The sequence below is a fragment of the Agelaius phoeniceus genome, chromosome 37, assembly GCF_051311805.1.
Source record: "Agelaius phoeniceus isolate bAgePho1 chromosome 37, bAgePho1.hap1, whole genome shotgun sequence".
In the NCBI taxonomy this organism is placed as follows: Eukaryota; Metazoa; Chordata; class Aves; order Passeriformes; family Icteridae; genus Agelaius; species Agelaius phoeniceus.
Window position 1 is genome coordinate 688,753 of NC_135302.1, and position 17,018 is coordinate 705,770.

The 17,018-nt window shown below is 46.2% G+C and overlaps 2 protein-coding genes and 2 long non-coding RNA genes across 5 annotated transcripts in view; all 4 read left to right on the plus strand.

Moving 5' to 3' along the window:
• The window catches only part of LOC129134514 (E3 ubiquitin-protein ligase BRE1B), a 37,138-nt gene extending 27,093 nt beyond the window's left edge, over nucleotides 1-10,045 (plus strand). Inside the window, 5 exon segments of the mRNA XM_077171010.1 lie at nucleotides 667-792; nucleotides 3,165-3,305; nucleotides 4,712-4,813; nucleotides 9,059-9,178; nucleotides 9,180-10,045. Of these exon segments, the coding sequence (XP_077027125.1) occupies nucleotides 667-792; nucleotides 3,165-3,305; nucleotides 4,712-4,813; nucleotides 9,059-9,178; nucleotides 9,180-9,236 (546 nt within the window). The 3' untranslated portion in view covers nucleotides 9,237-10,045.
• LOC143691942 (uncharacterized) lies at nucleotides 1,310-1,780 on the plus strand. The gene is made up of 3 exons (XR_013179739.1): nucleotides 1,310-1,422; nucleotides 1,464-1,588; nucleotides 1,652-1,780. It is a non-coding gene; the product is annotated as an uncharacterized LOC143691942 (long non-coding RNA).
• Nucleotides 10,046-11,995: 1,950 nt separating the features above from the next.
• On the plus strand, nucleotides 11,996-12,435 carry LOC143691941 (uncharacterized). Of its 2 annotated transcripts, none has more exons than XR_013179738.1 (2): nucleotides 11,996-12,108; nucleotides 12,183-12,435. It is a non-coding gene; the product is annotated as an uncharacterized LOC143691941 (long non-coding RNA). The 2 variants fall into 2 exon arrangements; XR_013179737.1 differs by having other exon boundaries at nucleotides 12,016-12,150.
• A 610-nt stretch (nucleotides 12,436-13,045) lies between these two features.
• Nucleotides 13,046-17,018, plus strand: part of RUSF1 (RUS family member 1) — a 42,743-nt gene continuing 38,770 nt past the window's right edge. The window contains exon 1 of the mRNA XM_077193225.1: nucleotides 13,046-13,133. Coding sequence (XP_077049340.1) covers nucleotides 13,115-13,133 — 19 coding nt within the window. The 5' untranslated portion in view covers nucleotides 13,046-13,114. The remainder of the gene's footprint in view (nucleotides 13,134-17,018) is intronic.

Here is a 17,018-nt window from a genome sequence, read left to right on the forward strand (position 1 = left end):
ACCAATCAGACCCTTATTAGCTCTAATAATTGCCTAATAATCCCCTAATATCACCTAGAACCGCCGTTTTTTTTGCTATTAACGCCCCGATTTCACTAATTATTAATTAATTACTGACTAATTAACGGTCCCTGCAGGTGGAGGCGCAGCTGCAGGTGGTGCAGGAACCCAAAGACACCAATTAGACCTTAATTAGCTCTAATAATTGCCTAATAATCCCCTAATTTCGCCTAGAACCGCCGTTTTTTTTTGCTATTAACGCCCCGATTTCACTAATTATTAATTAATTACCAATTAATTAACGGTTACTGCAGGTGGAGGCGCAGCTGCAGGTGGTGCAGGAGCCCAAAGAGACCAATCAGGCCTTCATTAGCTCTAATAATTGGCTAATAACAGCCTAATTTTGGCTAATAATGCCCTAATTTCAGCTGATAACTCCCCAATTTCATTATTAACTAATTAATTACCAGTTAATTAACGGTTTCTGCAGGTGGAGGCGCAGCTGCAGGTGGGGCAGGATCCCAAAATGACCAATCAGGCCCTCATTAGCTCTTATAACTGCCTAATAATTCCCTAATTTCGCCTAGAAACTCCGTTTTTTTTGCTATTAACGCCCCGATTTCACTAATTATTAATTAATTACCGACTAATTAACGTTTTTTTCAGGTTGAGGCGCAGCTGCAGGTGGTGCAGAAGCTGGAGGAGAAGGAGCGGGGCCTGCAGAGCGCCCTGGGGGCCGTGGAGAAGGAGCTGAGCCTGCGCTCGCAGGCCCTGGAGCTGCACAAGAGGAAGGTGAGGGCAGGGGGGGGACACACCTGGGGACAGGTGGGGACAGGTGGGGACAGGTGGGTCCCAGGTGTGTCCCAGGTGGGTCCCAGGTGGGTTTGGGTGGGTCCCAGGTGTGTCCCAGGTGCCCCCAGGTGGGTCTGGGTGGGTCCCAGGTGTGTCCCAGGTGGGTTTGGGTGGGTCACAGGTGGGGACAGGTGGGTCTGGGTGGGTCCCAGGTGGGTCTGGGTGTGTCCCAGGTGTGTCCAGGTGTGGCACAGGTACCCCCAGGTGTGTCCCAGGTGGGTCTGGGTGGGTCCCAGGTACCCCCAGGTGGGTCCCAGGTGTGCTCAGGTGCCCCCAGGTGGGTCTGGGTGGGTCCCAGGTGGATTTCAGGTGTGCCCAGGTGTGTCCCAGGTGTGCCCAGGTGTATCTCAGGTGTATCCCAATGCATCCCAGGTGTGCCTCAGGTGTGCTCCAGTTGTTCATAGCCATACCCAGGTGTATCCCAGGTGTGTCCCAGGTGTATCCCAGATAACCCAGGTGTATCCCAGGTGTACCCAGGTGTATCTCAGGTGTATCCAGGTGTGCTCCAGTTGTTCATAGCCATACCCAGGTGTGCCCAGGTGTATCTCAGATAACTCAGGTGTATCTCAGGTGTATCCCAGCTGTGCCCAGGTGTCCCCAGCTGTCCCCAGGTGTGCCCAGGTGTATCCCAGGTGTGCCCAGGTGTATCTCAGATAATTCAGGTCTATCCCAGGTGTAACTCAGGTGTATCCAGGTGTGCTCCAGTTGTTCTTAGCCATAGCCAGGTGTATCCCAGGTGTGCCCAGGTATATCCCAGGTGTATCCCAGGTAACTCAGGTGTATTTCAGGTGTATCTCAGGTGTATCCCAATGGATCTGAGCTGTCCCCAGCTGTCCCCAGCTGTCCCCAGGTGTCCCCAGGTGTGTCCCAGCCGTGTCCCCGTCCCCAGGCAGTGGAGGCAGCCCAGCTGGCCGAGGACCTGCGTGCCCAGGGCGAGCACGTCCAGGCGCGGCTCCGGGAGCTCCAGGTGTGCCCAGGTGTGTCCCAGGTGTATCCCATGTAACTCAGGTGTATCTCAGGTGTATCCCAATGGATCCCAGGTGTATCCAGGTGTGCTCCAGTTATTCTTAGCTATACCCAGGTGTATCCCAGGTGCACCCCAGGTATATCCCAATGCATCTGAGCTGTACCCAGGTGTATCCCAGGTAACTCAGGTGTCCCCAGGTGTATCTCAGGTGTATCCCAGGTAACTCAGGTGTATTTCAGGTGTATCCCAATGTATCCCAGGTGTATCTCAGATAACTCAGGTGTACCCCAGGTGTCCCCAGGTGTATCCAGGTGTGCTCCACTTGTTCTTAGCCATAGCCAGGTGTATCCCAGGTTTCCCCAGGTGTATCCCAGGTTTCCCCAGGTGTCCCCAGCTGTATCTCAGGTGTATCCCAATGGATCCCAGGTGTATCCCAGGTGTGCTCCAGTTGTTCTTAGCCATACCCAGGTGTATCTCAGGTGTACCCCAGGTGTATCCCAATGGATCTGAGCTGTGCCCAGGTGTGCCCAGCTGTCCCCAGGTGTGTCCCAGGTGTGCCCAGGTGGATCCCAGGTCTCCTCAGGTGTATCCCAGGTGTATTCAGGTGTGCCCAGGTGTATCCCAGATAACTCAGGTGGATCCCAGGTGTACCCAGGTGCACTCCAGTTGTTCTTAGCCATACCCAGGTGTATCCCAGGTGTGCCCAGGTGTCCCCAGCTGTATCCCAGGTGTGTCCCAGATAACTCAGGTGTATCTCAGGTGTATCCCAATGGATCCCAGGTGCACCCAGGTGCACTCCAGTTGTTCTTAGCCATACCCAGGTGTATCTCAGGTATATCCCAGGTGTATCCAAATGGGTCCCAGGTGTATCTCAGGTGTACCCCAGGTGTATCCCAATGGATCTGAGCTGTGCCCAGGTGTGCCCAGGTGTATCTCAGGTGTATCTCAGGTGTATCCCAATGGATCCCAGGTGTATCCAGGTGTGCTCTAGTTGTTCTTAGCCATAGCCAGGTGTACCCCAGGTGCACCCCAGGTATATCCCAATGGATCTGAGCTGTGCCCAGGTGTCCCCAGCTGTCCCCAGGTGTGTCCCAGGTGTGCCCAGCTGTACCCCAGGTGTATCTCAGGTGTATCCCAATGGATCCCAGGTGTACCCAGGTGCACTCCAGTTGTTCTTAGCCATACCCAGGTGTATCCCAGGTGTATCCAGGTGCATCTCAGGTGTATCCCAGGTATATCCCAATGGATCTGAGCCATGCCCAGGTGTGTCCAGGTGTATCCCAAGGGATCCCAGGTGTCCCCAGGTGTGTCCCCAGGTGTGTCCCAGCCGTGTCCCCGTCCCCAGGCAGTGGAGGCAGCCCAGCTGGCCGAGGACCTGCGTGCCCAGGGCGAGCACGTCCAGGCGCGGCTCCGGGAGCTCCAGGTGTGCGCGGCCGAGAACCGAGCGGCCAAGGACAAGGAGTCGCTGAGCCTCAAGAGGGCCCAGGTGAGAGCCAAAAATTCTCCAAATTTTAGGGGTTTTTTGGGGGGATTTTTAAAAAAAAATTGGGTTTTTTTTTGGGGTATTTTTGGGGATTTTTGAGAATTTTTGCGGAATTTTTTTTGGAATTTCAGGTGGATTTTTTAAGAATTTTCATGAATTTTTTAATTGATTTTGGGGGATTTTTTTTGGGGGGGTGGAATTTCTGGGACATCTTTTTTTTTTAATTTTGGGGGATTTTTTGGGCATTTTTTGGGCATTTTGGGGGATTTTTCTTTGAGGAATTTCTGGAAGTTTTTTAGGGAATTTTGGGGTTTTGGGAATTATTTGGGATCTTTTTTGGGGAATTTCTGGGACATTTTTTTAAAATTTTTTGGGCATTTTTTGGGAGTTTTTGGGGGATTTTTCTTTGAGGAATTTCTGGAAATTTTTTAGGGAATTTTAGGGGTTTTGGGGATAATTTGGGACCATTTTGGGGAATATTTTTGGGAATTTTTTGGGGGCATTTTTTGGGAATTTTGGGGGATTTTTCTATGAGTAATTTCTATAAGTTTTTTTAGGGAATTTTGGCGGTTTTGCGGATAATTTGGGACCATTTTGGGGAATATTTTTGGGAATAATTTGGGATCTTTTTTGGGGAATTTTTTTTCAATTTTTGCAGATTTTTTGTGAATTTTGGAGAATTTTTGGTGGATTTTTGTGTGAATTTTAGGGGAATTTTGTGTGAATTTTGTGGGAATTTTGGGGAATTTTTTATTTTTAATTTCAGGTAGATTTTTTAGGGACTTTCATTACTTTTTTAATGGATTTTGGAAGATTTTTTGGGGGGAATTTCTGGGACATTTTTTAAATTTTTTGGGCATTTTTTGGGAGTTTTTGGGGGATTTTTCTTTGAGGAACTTTGGAAATTTTTTAGGGAATTTTGGGGGTTTTGGGGATAATTTGGGACCATTTTGGGGAATATTTTTGGGAACTTTTTGGGGGCATTTTTTGGCATTTTGGGGGATTTCTCTTTGAGGAACTTTGGAAATTTTTTAGGGAATTTTGGGGGTTTTGGGGATAATTTGGGACCATTTTGGGGAATATTTTTGGGAAATTTTTGGGAATAATTTGTGAGGTTTTTGGGAAATTTTGGGAAATATTTTTGGGAATAATTTGTGAGGTTTTTGGGAAATTTCGGGGAATATTTTTGGGAATATTTTTGGGAATAATTTGTGAGGTTTTTGGGAAATTTCGGGGAATATTTTCGGGAAATTTTTGGGAATAATTTGTGAGGTTTTTGGGAAATTTCGGGGAATATTTTCGGGAAATTTTTGGGAATAATTTGTGAGGTTTTTGGGAAATTTTGGGGAATATTTTTGGGACATTTTTTGGGGCTGTTTTTGGGGAATTTTGGCCATTTCCGCCCTCAGGAGGAGCTGTCGCGGCTGCGCCGGAAGCTGGAGAAGCAGCGCAAGGTCGAGGTCTACGCCGACGCCGACCAGATCCTGCAGGAGGAGATCAAGGAGTACCGGGTGAGCCTGACGGGACCTTCCGGGACCTTCCGGAACCTTCTGGGACCTTTTGGGGCCTTCCAGAACTTTCTGGGACCTTTTGGGGCCTCCTGGAACCTTGAGGGACCTTGGGTGGAGCTTCCAGGACCTTTTGGGGCCTCCTGGGACCTTGAGGGACCTTGGGTGGAGCTTCTGGGACCTTTTGGGGCCTCTTGGGATCTCAAGGAACCTTTTGGGACCTCGAGGGACCTTGAGGGACCTTGGGTGGAGCTTCTGGGACCTCCTGGGACCTTTTGGGGCCTCCTGGGACGTCAAGGAACCTTGAGGGACCTTGGGTGGAGTTTTTGGGATCTTTTGGGATCTCTTGGAACCTTAAAGAACCTTGAGGGACCTTGGGTGGAGCTTCCAGGACCTTTTGGGGCCTCCTGGGACCTCCCAGAACCTCTTGGTACCTCAAGGAACCTTGGGTGGAGCTTCTGGGACCTTCTGGGGCCTCCTGGGAGCTTGAGGAACCTTGGGTGGAGCTTCTGGGACGTTTTGGAGCCTCCTGGGATCTTGGGTGGAGTTTTTGGCAGCTTTTGGGGCCTCCTGGAACCTCCCAGAACCTTTTGGGACCTCAAGGAACCTTAAGGGACCTTGGGTGGAGCTTCCGGGACCTTTTGGGGCCTCCTGGGACCTCCCAGAATCTCTTGGGACCTCAAGGAACCTTCCGAGACCTTCCAGAACTTTCTGGGACCTTTTGGGGCCTCCTGGGAGCTCGAGGAACCTCTTGGGACCTCAAGGAACCTTGGGTGGAGCTTCTGGGACCTTCTGGGGCCTCCTGGGACCTTGAGGGACCTTGGGTGGAGCTTCTGGGACCTTCTGGGGCCTCCTGGGACCTCCCAGAACCTTTTGGGACCTCAAGGAACCTTTTGGGACCTTCCAGAACTTTCTGGGACCTTTTGGGGCCTCCTGGGACCTCAAGGAACCTCTTGGGACCTTGGGTGGAGCTTCTGGGACCTCCCAGAACCTCTTGGGACCTTGAGGAACCTTGAGGAACCTTGGGTGGAGCTTCTGGGACCTTTCGGGGCCTCCTGGGATGTCTCAGAACCGTTTGGGATCTCAAGGAACCTCTTGGGACCTTGGGTGGAGCTTTTGGGACCTTTTGGGATCTCCTGGAACCTTAAAGAACCTTGAGGAACCTTGGGTGGAGCTTCCGGGACCTTTTGGGGCTTCCTAGGACCTCAAGGAACCTTGGAGAACCTTGGGTGGAGCTTTTGGGACTTTTTGGGACCTTGAGGGACCTTAAAGAACCTTGAGGAACCTTGGGTGGAGCTTCTGGGACCTTTTGGGGCCTCCTGGGATGTCCCAGAACCTTTTGGGACCTTGAGGGACCTTGGGTGGAGCTTCCAGGACCTTAAGGAACTTTGGGTGGAGCTTTTGGGACCTTTCGGGATCTCCTGGAACCTCAAGGAACCTTGGGTGGAGCTTCTGGGACCTTCTGGGGCCTCCTGGGACCTTGAGGGACCTTGGGTGGAGCTTCCAGGACCTTTTGGGGCCTCCTGGGACCTTTTGGGGCCTCCTGGGCCTTCCCAGAACCTCTTGGGACCTCAAGGAACCTCTTGGGACCTTGGGTGGAGCTTCCCGGACCTTTTGGGGCCTCCTGGGACCTCCCAGAACCTTTTGGGACCTCAAGGAACCTTGAGGGACCTTGGGTGGAGCTTCTGGGACCTCTTGGGACCTTCTGGGGCCTCTTGGGACCTCAAGGAACCTTGGAGAACCTTGGGTGGAGCTTTTGGGACTTTTTGGGACCTTGAGGGACCTTAAAGAACCTTGGAGAACCTTGGGTGGAGCTTCTGGGACCTTGGGTGACTTTAGAGAACTTTGGTTGACTTTGGGTCGTTTCAGTTGACCATGGATGGTCTTGGTTGACCATCGATGACCTTCATTGACCGTGGTTGACCATTGACGACCTTGGCTGACCATTAATGACCTCGATTGACCTTGGCTGACCATTGATGACCTTGCTTGGCCATTAATGACCTTGATTGACCTTCATTGACCATTGATGACCTCGGTTGACCATTGATGACCTCAGCTGACCATCAATGACCTCAATTGACCCTGGCTGACCATTGATGACCTTGATTGACCATTTATGACCTTGGTTGACCTTGGCTGACCACTAATGACCTTGGTTGACCATTGATGACCTCAGCTGACCAATAACGACCTTTATTGACCTTGGTTGACCATTGATGACCTCGGCTGACCATTGATGACCTTTTATGACCTTGGTTGACCATTGATGACCTCAGGTGACCATTAATGACCTTTAATGACCTCGGTTGACCATTAATGACCTTGATTCACCATTGATGACCTTTACTGACCTGGGTTGACCTTGGCTGACCATTGATGATCTTGGCTGACCATTGATGATCTTGGCTGACCATTGATGACCTTGATTGACTTTGGCTGACCATTGATGACCTTGGCTGACCATTAATGACCTTTATTGACCTTGGTTGACTATTGATGATCTTCATCGACCATTAATGACCTTGATTGACTTCGGCTGACCATTGATGACCTTGATTGACCTTGGTTGACCATTGATGACCTTGATTGACCATTGACGACCTTTGTTGACCTTGGCTGACCATCGCTGACCATTGGTGACCTTGGTTGACCATCGATGACCTTGGTTGACCTTGGTTGACCACTAATGACCTTCATTGACCATTGATGACCTTTCTTGACCTTGAATGACCATTGGTGACCTTGGTTGACCGTTAATGACCACTAATGACCTTGGCTGACCACTAATGACCTTTATTGACCTTAATTGACCATTGATGACCTTTACTGACCTTGGCTGACCATTGATGACCGTGGCTGACCATTGATGACCTTTTATTGACCTTGGTTGACCATTAATGACCTTGATTGACCACTAATGACCATTAATGACCTTGGCTGACCATTGATGACCTTGGCTGACCATTGATGACCTTGATTGACCTTGGTTGACCATTCACAACTTTGATTGACCATTCATGACCTTAATTGACCTTGGCTGACCATTGATGACCTTTGTTGACCTTGGCTGACCATTAATGACCTTCTATTGACCTTGGCTGACCATTGATGACTTTGCTTGACCATTAATGACCTTTACTGGCCTGGGTTGACCATTGATGACCTTGATTGACCACTAATGACCATTAATGACCTTGGCTGACCATTAATAACCTTTATTGACCACTGATGACCTTGGTTGACCTTGGTTGACCACTGATGACCTTGGTTGACCATTGGTGACCTTGGCTGACCATTGATGACCTCAGCTGACCATTAATGACCTTTCTTGACCTTGGCTGACCATTGATGACCTTCATTGACCTTGGTTGACCATTGATGACCTTGGCTGACCATTGATGACCTTTATTGACCACTAATGACCATTAATGACCTTGATTGACCATTGATGACCTTGGTTGACCTTGGCTGACCATTGACAACCTTGATTGACCATTGATGACCTTTTTTGACCTTGGCTGACCATTAATGACCTTGATTGACCATTGATGACCATTGTTGACCTTGGCTGACCATTGATGACCTTCATTGACCATTAATGACTTTTTATTGATCTGTACTGACCATTGACGACCTTTTTTGACCATTAATGACCTTTCTTGACCTTGACTGACCATTGGTGACCTTGGTTGACCATTAATGACCACTAATGACCTTGGCTGACCACTAATGACCTTGGTTGACCATTAATGACCTCAATTGACCTTGGCTGACCATTGATGACCTTGGTTGACCTTGGTTGACCATTGATGACCTCAGTTGACCATTAATTACCTTAGTTGACCATTAATGGTCTTGGTTGACCTTGGCTGACCATTGATGACCTTGATTGACCATTGATGACCTCAGCTGACCATTAATAACCTTTATTGACCATTGATGATCTTTATTGACCATTGATGACCTTTATTGACCTTGCTTGACCATTAATGACCTTGGTTGACCTTGCTTGACCATTAATGACCTTGGTTGACCATTGACAACTTTGGTTAACCATTAATGACCTTTAATGACCTTCATTGACCATTCATGACCTTGATTGACTTTGGCTGACCATTAATGACCTTTCTTGACCTTGGTTGACCTCTAACGACCTCGTTTGTCTCCTAACGACCCCTAACAACCTCAACCACCCCTCAACCACCTCCGGCCACCCTCGCTGACCGCTCGTCCCCCTCCGGCCAGGCCCGGCTGACGTGCCCGTGCTGCAACGCGCGCAAGAAGGACGCGGTGCTGACCAAGTGCTTCCACGTCTTCTGCTTCGAGTGCGTCAAGAGCCGCTACGACACGCGCCAGAGGAAGTGCCCCCAAGTGCAACGCGGCCTTCGGCGCCCACGACTTCCACCGCGTCTACATCAGCTGAGCTCTGGTCATTCCTGGTGGTCAGCTGGGGTCATTCTTGGTGACCAGTGACCACTCATGGTCATCCAATGTCCATCTATGGTGACCACGACTTCCACCGCGTCTACATCAGCTGAGCTCTGGTCATTCCTGGTGGCCACCTGTGGTCATTCTTGGTGACCAATGACCATTTATGGTCATCCAATGGTGACCACGACTTCCACCGTGTCTACATCAGCTGAGCTCTGGTCACCTGTGGTCATTCTTGGTGACCAGTGACCACTCATGGTCATCCAATGTCCATCTATGGTGACCACGACTTCCACCGCGTCTACATCAGCTGAGCTGTGGTCATTCCTGGTGGCCATCTGTGGTCAGCTGTGGTCATCTGTGGTCATTCTTGGTGACCAATGACCACTCATGGTCATCCAATGTCCATAATTTGGTGACCAATGACCATTTATGGTCATCCAATGTCCATCCTCAGTGACCACGGCCACCAGTGACCACCCATGGTCATCCAGTGTCCATAATTTGGTGACCTGTGACCATTTATGGTCATTCAATGTCTATCTTTGGTGACCACGGCCACCAATGACCGCTCATGGTCATCCAATGTCCATCCTTGGTGACCAATGACCACCAATGACCACTCATGGTCATCCAATGTCCATCCTTGGTGACCACAGCCAGCAATGACCACTTGTGGTCACTCTGTGTCCATCCCTGGTGACCAATGACCACCAGTGACCACTCATGGTCATCTGTGGTCATTTATGTCCATCCTTGGTGACCACGGCCACCAATGACCACCCATGGTCACTCTGTGTCCATCCTTGGTGACCAATGACCACCAGTGACCACTCATGGTCATCTGTGGTCATTTTTGGTGACCAATGACCATTTATGGTCATCCAATGTCCATCCTCAGTGACCACGGCCACCAGTGACCACCCATGGCCATCTGTGGTCATTCTTGGTGACCAATGACCACTCATGGTCATCCAATGTCCATCTTTGGTGACCACGACTTCCACCGCGTCTACATCAGCTGAGCTTTGGTCATTCCTGCTGGCCAGTGGTCATCTCTGGTCATCTGTGTCCATCCTTGGTGACCACGGCCACCAATGACCACTCATGATCATCCAATGTCCATCCTAGGTGACCAATGACCACCAATGACCATTTATGGTCATCCAATGTCCATCTTTTGGTGACCAATGACCATTTATGGTCATCCACTGTCCATCTTTTGGTGACCACAGCCACCAATGACCACTCATGGTCATCTGTGGTCATTTTTGGTGACCAATGACCATTTATGGTCATCCAATGTCCATCCTTGGTGACCACGGCTACCAATGACCACCTGTGGTCATTTGTGGTCATCTGTGGTCACTCATGGTCATTTATGGTCATTCTTGGTGACCACGGCCACCAGTGACCACCCATGGTCACCAATGTCCATCCTTGGTGACTTATGACCATTTATGGTCATCCAATGTCCATCCTTGGTGACCACGGCCCCCAGTGACCACTCATGGTCATCTGTGGTCATTCTTGGTGACCAATGACCATTTATGGTCATCCAATGTCCATCTTCTGGTGACCACGGCCACCAGTGACCACCTATGGTCATCTGTGGTCATCTGTGGTCATTCTTGGTGACCAATGACCACTCATGGTCATCCAATGTCTATCCTTGGTGACCATGGCCACCAATGACCACTCATGGTCATCCAATGTTCATCTTTTGGTGACCAGTGACCACCTATGGTCATCCAATGTCCATCTTTGGTGACCACAGCCATCAATGACCACCCATGGTCATCTGGGGTCATTCTTGGCGACCAATGACCACTCATGGTCATTCAATGTCCATCCTTGGTGACCACGGCCATCAATGACCACCCATGGTCATCTGTGGTCATCTGTGGTCATTCTTGGTGACCAATGACCACTCATGGTCATCCAATGTCCATCCTCGGTGACCACGGCCACCAATGACCACCCATGGTCATCTGTGGTCATTCAGTGTCCATCCTTGGTGACCGCGGCCACCAATGACCACCCATGGTCATCCAATGTCCATCCTTGGTGACCACGGCCACCAATGACCACCTGTGGTCACCTGTGGTCATCTGTGGTCATCCTTGGTGACCAATGACCACTCATGGTCATCCAGTGTCCATTTTTGGTGACCATGGCTACCAATGACCACCCATGGTCATCCAATGTCCATCTTTTGGTGACCAATGACCATTTATGGTCATCCAATGTCCACCCTTGGTGACCACGGCCACCAGTGACCACCTGTGGTCATTTGTGGTCATCTGTGGTCATTCTTGGTGACCAATGACCACTCATGGTCATCCAATGTCCATCCTTGGTGACCATGGCCACCAGTGACCACCCATGGTCATTTGTGGTCATCTGCAGTCATCTGTGGTCACCTGTGGTCATCTGTGGTCATTTATGGTCATTCTTGGTGACCAAGGCTACCAATGACCACCCATGGTCATCCAATGTCCATCCTTGGTGACCAATGACCACCAATGACCATTTATGGTCATCCAATGTCCATCCTTGGTCACCACGGCCACCAATGACCACCCATGGCCATCTGTGGTCATCTGTGGTCATTCTTGGTGACCAATGACCATTTATGGTCATCCAATGTCCACCCTTGGTGACCACAACCACCAATGACCACCTGTGGTCACCAGTGTCCATCTTTTGGTGACCAATGACCATTTCTGACCATCTGTGGTCACTCTGTGGCCACCCCAGGCCACCCTTGACTCCCTTTGTCCATCCCAAAGTGACCCTTGACCACCTCAAAGTGACCACTGACCACCCCAGGCCACCCCAAAGTGACCCCTGGTCACTCCAAGGCCACCATTGGTCAATCCAAGGCCACCATTGGTCACTCTAAGGCCACCCCAAAGTGACCCCTGGTCACTCTAAGGCCACCATTGGTCACTCCAAGGCCACCATTGGTCAATCCAAGGCCACCATTGGTCACTCCAAGGCCACCATTGGTCACTCTAAGGCCACCCCAAAGTGACCCCTGGTCATTTTGGCCACCCCTGGTCACTCATTGGTCACTCAATGTCCACCCCCACCCTTTGACCCCCTTCTCTTTGTCCATCCTTGACCTTTGACCTCTCTCTGCGGCCCCGCCCCCTTTTCCCCGGCCAATAAAATCGCTCGGAACCGTTGCCATGGAGACCGGTGGAGTCTGTGGGGGAGGGGCCGGGCAGGGGTCACTCAGGGGTCAGCCGGGGGTCACTTGAGGTCATTTTGGGGTTATTTGGGGTCACTTTGGGGCAATTTGGGGTCATTTGGGGGGCTTGGGGTCACTCAGGGGTCACTTGGGGTCACTTTGGGGCCATTTGGGGTCATTTGAGGGGGTCCTGAGGTCACTCAGGGTTCACTTTGGGGTGATTCAGTGGAATTTGGGGTAAAATTTTGGAATTCGGAGGAAATTTGGGGCAATTGGGGAGTTTTTGGGGCAATTCCGGAATTTTTGGGGGAGAATTTGGGATTTTTGGGTTAAATTTCGGAATTTTTGGCGAGGGGGGGGATTTAAAGGGAATTTGGACCACGGAGGACCCCCAAAAATCCCAAAAATGTGGGCGGAAAATTCAAGATTTGGGGAATTTTGGGTGGGATTTGAAAAAACTTTGGGGTTTAGGGCGAAATTTGGGGGTTTTGGGGTGAATTTTGGGGGTTTTGGCGGTTTTGGGTCATTTTCCTGCGTTACCATCGAGTTCCGGAGGCCTCGCGGCCGGAGCGGCTCCGCCGTGACCATAGAGAGGCGGAAGGGGCGTGGCCAGAGAGGCTCCTTCAGTTACCATAGAAACACCGGAAGCCGGAAGTGCCGAGACCGGAAGTGCCATGAAGCCGCCGCCGGAGGGTAACGGGGGAAGGGGGGAGACCCAAAAATGCCCCAAAATCGCCCAAAAATGCCCCAAAATCGCCCAAAATCGCGCAAAATCGGCCTGGAGACCCCAAAAATCGAATCCGGCAGCCCAAAATTATCGAAAATCGACCCCGAGAGCTCCAAAATCGCCTCAAATTCACCCAAAATCGGTCGCGAAAACCGCAAATTTCCCCCAAAATCACAAAAAATGCCCCAAAAATCACAAAAAATCCCCAAAATTTCCCTAAAACTTCCCCCAAAAAATCCGCCCCCAAAAAAACCCCATAAAAAGCCGCAAAAAAACCCCAAAATAAAAAAAAATCACTTAAAAGTCTTTTAAAAAATCCCAAATAATTCGCAAAAAATCCCCAAAAATCCTTAAATAATCCCCAAAAAATTCCCCCCAAAATTCTCCAAAATTAAAAACAAAAATCCCCCCAAAAAATCCCAAAATATTTTCTAAAAATCCCTAAAAAATCACTCCAAAAATCCCTAAAAAATCAAAATCATCCAAATAATTCCTCAGAAAAATGCCCAAAATTTCCCCCAAAAATCACAAAAAGTCCCCAAAAATCCCTCACATTTCCCCCAAAAAATCTCCAATTTTTTTTAAAATCCCCGAAAATCCCCAAATTTCCCAAAGTAATAAAAAAATCCCCCAAAAATTCTCAAAAATCACAAAAAGTCGCTAAAAAATAAAGAAAAAATCACCAAAAAATCAACAAAAAAATGCCCAAAAAATCAATTTTTACCACAAAAATAAAAAAAAATTCCCCAATAATTCCCAATAAAAATTCTCAAAAAAACCCCACAAAAAAGTCCCCAAAAATTCCTTAAAAATCACCAAAAAATCCCCCAGAAATCCAATTTTTTCCCAAAAAATCCCCCCAAAAATTGCAAAAAATTCATTAAAAAGTCCAAAAATTAAGAACATTCCTCCCAAAAAAATTCCCAAAAATTTCCCCAAAAATTAAAAAAAAATTCCCAAAAAATCACCAAAAATTCCCAATAAAAATTCTCCAAAAATTTCCCAAAAAACTCCTCAAAAATCCAATTTTTCCCCAAAAAATCCCCAAAAAATTTCCAAAAAATTCCCCAAAAATTAAAAAAAAAATCCCCAAAAATTCTCAATAAAAATTCTCCAAAAATCACCAAAAAATTCTCCAAAAATTCCTAAAAAATCACCAAAAAATGCAAAAAAATTCAAATTTTTTCGCCAAATTTTCGCCATTTTTTCCCCATTTTTTGCCCAAATTTTCCCAAATTTTTCCCCAATTTTTCCTTAATTTTTCTCCAAGTTTTTCCTAAAATTTCCCCTTTTTTCCCCATTTTCCAGCCCCGGTTTTGTGCCGCAGTTTTTGGGGTTCCCTGGAGGTTCCCCAGGCCCAGGGGGACCAAAAACCCCCAAATTTCCCCCTAAAAATCCCAAAAAAATCCCCAAAAAAATCCCCAAAAATTCCAAAAAATCCCTAAAAAATCCCAAAAAATCCCCAAAAATTCCCCAAAAAATCCCCAAAAATTCCCATAAAAATCCCCCAAAATATCCCAAAAAAATTCAATAAAAATCAAAAAAATCCCTTAAAAAACCCAAAAAAATTCCAATTTTTCCCAAAAATTCCCCAAAAAATTTCCAAAAAATTCCCTAAAAATAAAAAAAATCCCCAAAAAATCTCAATAAAAATTCTCCAAAAATCACCAAAAAATTTAAAATATTCCTTAAAAAAATCACCAAAAAATGCAAAAAAATTCAAAATTTTTCACCAAATTTTCGCCATTTTTTCCCCAAATTATCCCCAATTTTTGCCCAGTTTTTCCCCAATTTTTTCCCAATTTTTCCTTAATTTTTTTCCAAGTTTTTCCTAAAATTTCCCCTTTTTTCCCCATTTTCCAGCCCCGGTTTTGTGCCGCAGTTTTTGGGGTTCCCTGGAGGTTCCCCAGGCCCAGGGGAACCAAAAACCCCCAAATTTCCCCCTAAAAATCCCCAAAAAATCTCCTAAAAATTCCCATAAAAATCCCCTAAAAAATCCCAAAAAATCCCCAAAATTCCCATAAAAATTCCCCAAAAATCCCCCAAAAATTCAACAAAAAATCAGAAAAAAAACTTTAAAAAAACCAAAAAAATCCAATTTTTCCCCAAAAAAACCCAAAAAATTTCCAAAATATTCCCCAAAAATAAAAAAAAATCCCCAAAAATTCCCAATAAAAATTCTCAAAATATTCCCCAAAAATCACCAAAAAATGGCCAAAAAATCAAAAAAATTCCCAAAAAATTCCCAAAAAAATCCCATTTTTTCCCCAAAGATCCCAAATATTTCCCCCAAAAATTCCCTAAAAAATCCCAAAATTTTCAAAAAAAATCCCCAAAAATTTCCCATAAAAATTCCCCAAAATATCCCAAAAAAATCAACAAAAAATCAGAAAAAAAACCTTTAAAAAACCAAAAAAATTCCAATTTTTCCCCAAAAAAGCCCCAAAAAATTTCAAAAAAATTCCCCAAAAATTAAAAAAAAAATCCCCAAAAATTCTCAATAAAAATTCTCCAAAAATCACCAAAAAAATTTAAAATATTCCTTAAAAAATCACCAAAAAATCCAAAAAAATTCCTCAAAATTCCCCAAAAAATTCCATTTTTTCCCCAAAGATCCCAAATACTTTCCCCAAAAAATCCCTAAAAAAATCCCCAAAAAAATTCAAAATTTTCCCTAAAAATTCCAAAACAAATCACAGAAAATCACCAAAAAAATCGAAAAAAATCCCTAAAAAATCCAATTTTTCCCCGATTTTTTCCCGATTTTTTTTGGATTTTTTCCCAATTTTTTCCCCTTCATTCTCCAAATTTTTCCCCAATTTTTTTCCCAAAATTCTTGGAATTTTTCCCAATTTTCTCTTCTTTTCCAGCCCCGGTTTTGTGCCGCAGTTTTTGGGGTTCCCTGGAGGTTCCCCAGGCCCAGGGGGACCAAAAAGCCCCAAATTTCCCCCAAAAAATTCCCAAAAAAATCCCAAAAAAATCCCTAAAAATTCCAAAAAATCCCCCAAAAATTCCCATAAAAATCCCCAAAATATCCTAAAAAATTCAACAAAAAATCAGAAAAAAAACTTAAAAAAACCAAAAAAATTCCAATTTTTCCCCAAAAATCCCCCAAAAAATTTCCCAAAAATTAAAAAAAAATCCCCAAAAATCCCAAAAAATTCTCAATAAAAATTCTCCAAAAATCACCAAAAAAATTTAAAATATTCCTTAAAAAATCACCAAAAAATGCAAAAAAATTCAAATTTTTTCACCAAATTTTGGCCAAATTTTCCCAAATTTTTCCCCAATTTTTGCCCAAATTTTCCTTAATTTTTCTCCAAGTTTTTCCTAAAATTTCCCCTTTTTTCCCCATTTTCCAGCCCCGGTTTTGTGCCGCAGTTTTTGGGGTTCCCTGGAGGTTCCCCAGGCCCAGGGGGACCAAAAATTCCCAAATTTCCCCCTAAAAATCCCAAAAAAAATCCCAAAAAAATCCCTAAAAAATCCCAAAAAAATCCCTAAAAATCCCCAAAAATTTCTCTAAAAATTCCTAAAAAATTCCCCAAAATTTTAAAAAATTCCCTAAAAAATCCCAAAATTTCCCCTAAAAAATCCCCCAAAAATTCCACCAAAAATCTTTAAAAAAACCCAAAAATTCCTCAAAAAATCCCAAAAAAATTTCACAAAAAATCCCCCAAAAATTGAAAAAAAATTCCCTAAAAATTAAAAAAAAATCCCCAAAAAATCCCCAATTTTTTTTTTTTTAAATTGGGAAAATATCAAGAAAATTCTCCAAAATTTCCCCTAAAAATTAAAAAAAAATCCCCAAAAATCCCCAAAAAATCCCCAAAAATTCCCAATAAAAATTCTCA